Below are 8,678 nucleotides of genomic sequence, written 5' to 3' on the forward strand. Positions count from 1 at the left end.
CGCACGACCCCTAGGAGATCCACGGGTGAAACCCCGTTCTCCCTGACATACGGCTCGGAAGCAGTCATACCAACCGAGGTGAGCTTATGCAGTGCACGGGTCGCCGGGTTTGACCCCGTACAGAACGCCGACCTGATGATGGAGCGTTTGGACTGGCTAGAAGAATGCAGGGAGGCTGCGACCATACGTCTTGCCGAGTATCAACAGAAGCTGGCCCAGAGGTACAACCGAAATGTAAAGAGCAGGGAGTTCATTGCCGGGGAACTAGTATTAAGAAGGGTAGTGGGAAACATGCGGGACTTGACTGCAGGGAAGCTCGCTCAGAGTTGGGAAGGACCATACAGAGTCACAGCTATTGCGGGTGCAGGGGCCTACTACTTGGAAGCCCTTGACGAGAGGCCACTCCCCCGACCATGGAACGCCAACAACTTGAAGAAGTTCTACGCATAATCATCGGTGTAAGCCATTACTTGTATCCCATTGAAATTAAGAGCATGATGAATCCTTTTGTATAAGCTATTTTTCATTCCTTAGCCGTACGCCGGAAGAATCACCATCAAATCTCAAAGGACAGAAGCCTGACCCTCGGTTCGATCACTATCGCCGAGCAGGCGGAAACCTACAAATAATAATCTAAGGACAGAAACCTGATCCTCGGCTCGATCACTATCGCCGAGCAGGTGGAAACCTACAGATAAGTCTCTAAGGACAGAAGCCTGACCCTCGGTTCGATCACTGTCGCCGAGCAGGCGGAAACCTACAAATAATAATCTAAGGACAGAAACCTGATCCTCGGCTCGGTCACTATCGCCGAGCAGGTGGAAACCTACAGATAAGTCTCTAAGGACAGAAGCCTGACCCTCGGTTCGATCACTATCGCCGAGCAGGCGGAAACCTACAAATAATAATCTAAGGACAGAAACCTGATCCTCGGCTCGATCACTATCGCCGAGCAGGTGGAAACCTACAGATAAGTCTCTAAGGACAGAAGCCTGACCCTCGGTTCGATCACTATCGCCGAGCAGGCGGAAACCTACAAATAATAATCTAAGGACAGAAACCTGATCCTCGGCTCGATCACTATCGCCGAGCAGGTGGAAACCTACAGATAAGTCTCTAAGGACAGAAGCCTGACCCTCGGTTCGATCACTATCGCCGAGCAGGCGGAAACCTACAAATAATAATCTAAGGATAGAAACATGATCCTCGGCTCGATCACTATCGCCGAGCAGGTGGAAACCTACAAATAATTCTCTAAGTACGAAAACCTGATTCTCGGCTAGATTCCCGGTTCAGCCAAAGCCTAACCCGACCCTTTTTCAAATACTAAGTCAAAAAGCGCTCTCAAAATACACTAAGCGCCGCGTAAATGGTTCTCGGGGGTACTATTACATTAAGCCGCCATAGCACTGGCGTGGTTCAAGCAAAACACGAACAGAGATAATTTCATTCGACAAATTCAAACGGAAAAAGAAAACGGACTTCCAATTAAAGTAGAGCAATTGTTCGGCCACCACATCCCGGTGACATAGGCAAATAAAACCAACAAAATAAAACAAATGTTCGGTCACCGCATCCCGGTGACGTGAGCAAGTAAAACTAATAAAATAAAAATGAGCAAGCAAGATAAAGGAAAAATTAGCGGGGAGGTTGGTTCGGCGGTATCACTTCCTGCTGGCCGGCCAAAGAAAAAGGCGGGGCGTCACCGAGAAGCTCCTGCACAGTCGGGATACTGGTGACTTCCATTTCCTCAGGCTCGGCGTGAGCGTCGATTTGCTCAACCAGCTCCCTCATACTGGCTGTCTCTTCCTCGTCAATCGCCACCGGGGTACCCTGAGCAGCAGGGGCGGGGCTCGGGAATGGGATTTGGCCGGGGTCTCTCAGATGCGAATCCTCAGGAACACCCATTGCCTGAAGGGCGGCAAACCACCCGGCCTCAAAGCCCATATTCCTAGCCCGAGCGACCACCGGCTCTACAGAGTTTTCGGCATCAGCAAAGCCGACATCATACCATTTCTGCTCCGCGGCTGCCAAGCCTGCCCTAAGGTCAGCTATCTCCTCGGCATTGGAGGTGTTAAGGCTGATGGCTTGGGCTAGCTTAAGCTCCGTCTCATTCTGCTGGGTTAGGAGCTCCGCACACCTTTTCTCGGCCAGGGACCGGTTCTTCTCGGCAACTGCAGCCTTTTTCTCAGCAGACTCGGCGGCCTTCAGTTTTTCCTTAGCCGTTTTCACCGCCGCCTCGCGCGCCTCCTTCTCGCGCTCGCTCTCCTCAGCAAGCTCCCGTGCCCGAGCAGCCACAATGTGGGCCATTTGAGCAGCCTAGCAAGGACAAAAGTTAGAAAAAAGGCAAAAGGAAACCTGTATGAAGAACTAGATAGACAAAAAAAATTACCGCAATGGCGTGCCACTCTAACCGGCGCCCTACGGACTCCTCGGATCCATCCTCGAAAGCATGCACATCCTCGGGAAGTTGGAGAGCTTCGGCCAAAGATTGGGCAATACGGCCGCCCTCCCCTTTATCCCACATCCGAATGCAGGCGGTTGACGGCAATGGTTTGCCGTCCAGAAGGATCTTCGGCTCCCACGCAGGAGCCACTTGGGAGGAGGACGCGCCCCCCGTGCCGGCTTCAGTCGGCGGCTCACGGATAACAATACCACCTGTTGGACGGGGAGGAGTCTGGGCAGCGACCTCGCTCGGGCAAGTGGAAGGTTGATCGGTGACCTTTTGCTTCTTCCGGGCACGTCCGGCCTGCGGTGGGGGTGAAGGCTGCGGCACTTGACCCCGGCCCTCTGGATTAGGGGGCTGATTGGATTGTCGGGCACTGGGCACAAACCGTTCTACCGACAGCACTTTTCTAGATACCATCTTTCCCTTAGGCCGGGCAGCTCTAGCTAAAAGGGCGGCCGCTTCTATCACTTGTTGTTGGTTCACGGCGGCCGGATTCTCGGGGATTGGCTGCTCTTGCGCTTGGCCTTGCTGCACGGCTTCGTGGGCTAACTCCCTGATACGCCGGGATGCTTTTTCCGCGGATTCGTCTCTCAAAGGGGCTAGCTCGTCTGCGCGAGTAACCCGCCGGCCAAATTCCCTCGCTTCCCCGGTTGTAAGACTCGGCGGTAAAAAGTTCACGTACCGAACGTCTATATACGACAGCAGGGGGCTGTCAACTATCAGGGCCTGCTTGAACGGCTGCCAAGTAGAATAAACCGGCTCCACACCGAGGATCAAATGCGAAGCCCGGAGTTGCCCGTCCCAATGCACGTATATCTCAGAGCGGAGGACGAAGTTTAAGTCTTTGGCGTGGACGACTCTGAGGTCCTGCACAAACACTTTGCCGTCTGCAAAAGATCAAATGACGCATTAGTCTCTAATCATAAAAATTCTTTTTACCGAGAGGAAGAAAATGAGAGGCGAAAGAAAGCAGTTATATGAAGGGGATGGAACGAACCCACTTCACGCGGCGTAAGGGGGCAAGGAAACTCCCCGGCAAACCAATTGCCGCTCACCCTAACGAACTCATTGGCGGAGTTCCTGTTCGAATCAGGTAGGCATGATATCAGCCGTACCCGTGCATCCCTTGTCTTTAGGTAATAACCGGTGGCTTTGCTCCCACAGAGCCTATACATTTGGTTAATGTCATGGTGGTCTAACTGTAAGTTAAAGGTGTGGTTCAACTTACTGACGCAACTAACTACCCGGTAAAAGTTGGGGGGAAGTTGGTCCGGGCACAGCCCGTAGTAAGTGAGTGTGTTTATTAAGAGGGGATCCACGGGGAACCTGACCCCACCTTCTAGAATGGACATCAAAGGAAAGAAGGCTATACCATGCCCTCGGTGGAGTTCAATATCGCTCTCATGGCAGTAGGCCACATCCACGTCATTGGGAATGTTAAATTTACTCCTAAAGGTGGCCAAAGCAGCCGGGGACTCTAGGAGGTAAGAGTAACCCATCTATAACGCCTAAAAATGCGAAAGTAAACTCAAAGAAATGAAAGTTGAAAGGAAAAGGAAGGGGAAGAAAAACTTACTTTGGGTTCTAAGGAGGAAAAGAACACTGGGTAAGCAAGCGCACAGAAATGTGGTCGGCAGAGAAAAAGAGCTCTAAAGATTGGCAGAGGAAAAATGGGATGCTGTTCAGAGGGAGGTTATTTATAGAGGAAAGAAAAATGAATGGAGGAAGAAGAAGCGTCTGAATCAAGCATTAAATGGGCGCGGTCTACGAGCAGTCCAACGAACGCCAAGCATAACCAATCCGCACGTCGCTTCGGTTCTCGAACCGTCAGGCAATAATGACGACTGCGCCTGGCGCCGCGAAACGGCGCGTCTTTTGAGATGAATATTAAATGAGAAATGACGGCCAGAAGTCCCAGGCTAAAAGACTCCCGAGGTCAAAAGGTCCCATGCTGCTCCTTGATTCTTCTCGATGACCGAGTATGAATCAAGGGGGGGCTATTGTACGGCACCGAGACCTTAGGCCCATACAGACCCCGGGCCCTGCCCCAATTGTACAGTGCGGTGATCCCAGGCCCATACAGGCCCTGGGCCTTGTCCCGTACTGGCTTTGGCCACAGGCCCAGCCGAAAGGTCCAGTCGTCCTACGCCATTCCCGGGGATTCATAAATAACAAACAGGTGTAGGGTATTAAGTTCCAAGGTGGGCTCGGTCAAACGTTCCCGGTCATGTACATGAGTTATTCCCGGGAAAATGTGGTATGCACGGGAGACGGTGCTGCCGAGCATTATCGGTCCAGATGGAATCAAGTTCCAAGATCATAAATGCAGCACCGCCCTCTCACCTAAACATCCACTTAAATCAAATGATATTGGACCTTCAATGGCACAAACGGTGGCTGTAATCATGATCTTCCCACTAACCTTGGCTATAAATAGAAGAAAGATGGGAGAAGAAAGGGGATTTTTGGGAGAGAAAAGAGTGAAAGAGTGAACATCAAACTGGGCGTTGCTTTGAGTCTCTGCCGAGAACGACCCATAGTAGGAAATCTTCAAGCCCACTACAAATAGATTGTGAGCCCATAATAATCCAAGGCCCATAGGCCTCGTACTTGGTTCTTACAGTATAGTATAAAACCAACCTTCGTTTCTTGCTTAGGAAGATGTTTCCTTGTGGGGAAGATCCTTATAAACGCACTTAATCCGAGCGAGATTCTTCCCATGTTGGGATTCCCTTAACTAGGGTTAATCGTAGGGTGCAAGGCATTTCCATTTAGGGTTCCTTGGAGACCACTTAAGCCATGTAGATGCCACGTGGCCTCGATACCTGTTCCCCTTGTGTCCGTCTATCTAGAATTCGTCCACAATTTAGGCTCCATCTAGTACATTAATCCGTCATCTTGTCCATTTGTTTCTATTGGGTTCTAAGACTTTAGGTTTAAATGTATTAGAACTTTATTTTGTAATGTTGGCAAACCATGATCAAAACGTTTAGTCTTATTTTAGACTTGATCAAAGTATGTTTATGTGTAAAATTGGAATTGAGTGTACAGCAGAATTTATTTTGTAAATCTGCCTGGCTCGATCGATCAAAAATTAGACTCGATTGATCAAAACTCGTGCAGATTATTTTTCTGTATAATTTTCCAACTCAGCCCAAGTCCGTTTGACGTGTAAGGTTTTATGTTTTGCCTTAAATATAAAAGGAAAAACCCTAGCCATGTTTTGTTGCTGTTGTTTATGCTATGTATGTGAATCACTTGTGAGATCTCGAGGTATTTGCCTTCACATATACTTAGGGTTATCAAGAATTAAGATTATGTCAAGAACTTGATGATCGGTTCGGTTGCTACATAAAGAGCTTAAAGATACACAAGTGGGAGTACTTGTGCTTGCTGTGAATCCAAGAAAGATGTAGTCCGTGGACTCGGAGCTGTCACGTGGTGGTGATAGTAAGTTTCCTACTCGAGATAGCAATAGGATGTTAGTGGTTTAAGTCGCTATTGTGTAAACTTCAATTCTTTCATAGTGGATCTGTTTTACCTTGAGGATAGCTAGGTTAAATCCTTCCCAGGTTTTTTATCGGTTTGGTTTTCCTGGGTTATCATATCGTTGTGTTATTTATTTTCTCCACTTTACAATGATATGATATATTTGTGTTAACCTAGATCTGCATAATTTATCTAAGTTAATAACTTGGCTAAATAATTAGGTTAATCTGGTTATGTTTTAAGGAGTCTAAAAACGTACAGTTTCGATTATCTATTATCCTAGTACTGTTGCCTATGGCAGGCTTCAGTGAACGAACCCGTCTTTCTTAATTTTATCCTCTTCAAATACAATGACTTATACAAGATCGCAACAAATCCTAGCCCAATTTATAATATCCATAACTTCATTCATTCAAATACTTGTTTATTCTCTTCTTGAAGTGTTACTAATCACATTCATTAATTGCTACATCGTTTGTAAGTTTTTTTGTAGTAAAATTTGTTACAGCTTTAACATTTAAAAGAAATAAAAAAAGCATAATACCAAAAAAAAAAAAAAAAAGAATGGATTTTTATTTAAAAAAATTATGATATTAAACACTAGTTAAAAATTATTTAAGTAATAACAAAAATGACTCATTTAAATATATTTCCTTAGGCCTTCATATTTGTTGGGCTGCCCCTAGGATTAGGATTCTATAAAATCCTAAGATTCGAATAAGAATCCCACATGTATTTTACTTTAGTAGAGATCCTAATGAAATCCAAGACTTTTTAAGGATGTAGGATCTTGAGATTTAAAATCTAAAGATCCAAATCGTGGTACTAATAACCATGGTTGTAATGAATTTCATTTGCATAGGTTTTATATCATAAATTCATAATAGTTTAAAAGAAGTTTCATAGTTTAAGGTATAACTGGTTCAAAGGCCTTTTTTTTTTTCCTTCCTTAAGAGGAACTGGTTCAAGGCTTGTTGGACTGTTTTGGGCATGAATTTATAAATTATAGAAATTTATTTATAGAAACGTTGAAATTTGTCGAATAAGAGTAAGAGAATCAGAACTTGTTATTTATAAATATTAAATTCTATAATAAGGAGTTAAAACACTAAACCTATATGTTGGACACAGTTCCATAGGTCTATGTTTAGTATAAATCTACGTTCCTTTTTTTTCAAAAAAATATTGTGATAATAGATAATTACATGTTATAAACATAAGGGGTATAATATCATAGTACAATGTTGAGAGACTTTTCTATTTTGAGAAATAAGAAATAAGAATAAAAAAGAAAAAGAAAATTATTATTATTATTATTATTATTATTATTATTATTTTAATTTTGCTTTATATTGAGATAAATAAAAAAGAGAAAATTTGATAAACACAAAACATGATCCTTTGATTCAATAAAACTCTACCTAACTCATTTAAATTTTATCACTATTAATAAAAAGATAATAGTTGTAAAACTATCATAAATTTACCTGTACATGTAGCAATTAACTTGTACCTGTCAGGTGGATATTCTCTCTAATAATTGCATGTAGCAATTATTAGATAGAATATCCACTTGACACAACTATGATATCTAAGATAAGGCTCAATTTTTATTATATAGTATATGATTTAAGCATAAATTGTCTACTTTGTTTTTATGAGCAAAATGTTAAACAAAATAGTTTGTTGGTTTAAACTTGTCGGAGCATCTACCCAAAAGACCTAAGAAAAAAAAAAAAAACAACTTATATCACTGTTTGGTACATCGAATGTTTTAAGATGAGAAAAAGAAGTTCATTCTAGGCTTCTATATATATGGAAAAAGTATCTCATGAGATAGTTTTTTAAAATCCCCCTTCATAACAAATGGGACACAGAATAGATTTAACCTGTGAGAGCGAGATCTCATGAGACCGTACGTCTCACTAAATAATTTTCCCTCTATATCCTTGATGTCCATAAAACTAAAGAATGTTGCTATTCCGTGATTACATTTGGCTGAAATTGCAAGAATTAAATAATTGTTTAGTAGGTAAGCTTTTAAAGCGCCGACTAAAACTTTTGTTTAGGGGGTGCAAACTAAAACTTGAGTTGCGAAAGCATGGGCATTTAAGAAGCACAACATATCATACCTTTGAAAATTGAAAATATGGATGGATGCAGTTTTGTTTTCTATTTACGTTAGTAGAGTACAAAGAAAGACATCAATTGAGCATCAAAGCTTGCATAATTATTTAATTAGAAGAAGCCAAAGAGGTGGCCCCAAGGTTAATATAGCCTTCTGCATTAAAAAATGAAGTTAATATAGCCCTAGTTCCTTTGAGCTTGAAAAATAAATTTATAAAACAAAGTTATTAAGTTAATTTTTTAGAAAATGACGAAAAATACCAATATAAAATTTCAAGAAAGCAATAGCATGCTGGCTTGGTTAAAAGACACTTTATGGGTATAGTATGATAAAATGGAGGTTATTATACGGTCCAAACATGTGGCGATATATCCATGAATTGAGTACTGATCTACATTTAGTTCTTTTTATTATTATGATTATGATTATTATTGTTATTATTATTAATTTTAATTCCAGTGACAAGTATTAGATAATAATTTTCAATAACAAAAAAGTATTACGATTGTTTTGCTATAAAAAGGGCATTTATTTTTGCACACTCATACACATCACCTATTTTATGTATTAAATATTAACATATGCACACTTAAAAAAAATGTGGATAATGTG

General features: G+C 42.8%; 1 protein-coding gene across 1 annotated transcript; it reads right to left on the reverse strand.

Moving 5' to 3' along the window:
* Positions 1-1,638: 1,638 nt before the first annotated feature.
* Positions 1,639-5,170, reverse strand: LOC115994138. Its single transcript, XM_031118181.1, has 4 exons — positions 5,090-5,170; positions 4,026-4,098; positions 2,393-3,336; positions 1,639-2,319 (listed from the first exon to the last, which is right to left on the reverse strand). The coding sequence occupies exons 1-4, from the start codon at positions 5,168-5,170 to the stop codon at positions 1,639-1,641; spliced, it is 1,779 nt and encodes a 592-aa protein (XP_030974041.1).
* Between the last annotated feature and the right edge of the window lie 3,508 nt (positions 5,171-8,678).

This window comes from Quercus lobata, chromosome 1, assembly GCF_001633185.2.
Source record: "Quercus lobata isolate SW786 chromosome 1, ValleyOak3.0 Primary Assembly, whole genome shotgun sequence".
Lineage (NCBI taxonomy): Eukaryota > Viridiplantae > Streptophyta > Magnoliopsida > Fagales > Fagaceae > Quercus > Quercus lobata.

Coding starts and splice junctions, on each gene's coding strand:
- LOC115994138 (XM_031118181.1), bottom strand. CDS start 5,170: ATGGGAAGAATCTCGCTCGGATTAAGTGCGTTTATAAGGATCTTCCCC. Junction 4,099..5,089: donor TTCCTAAGCAAGAAACGAAG/GTTGGTTTTATA, acceptor GCCAATCTTTAG/AGCTCTTTTTCTCTGCCGAC. Junction 3,337..4,025: donor TTTCCTCCTTAGAACCCAAA/GTAAGTTTTTCT, acceptor GATCTTTTGCAG/ACGGCAAAGTGTTTGTGCAG.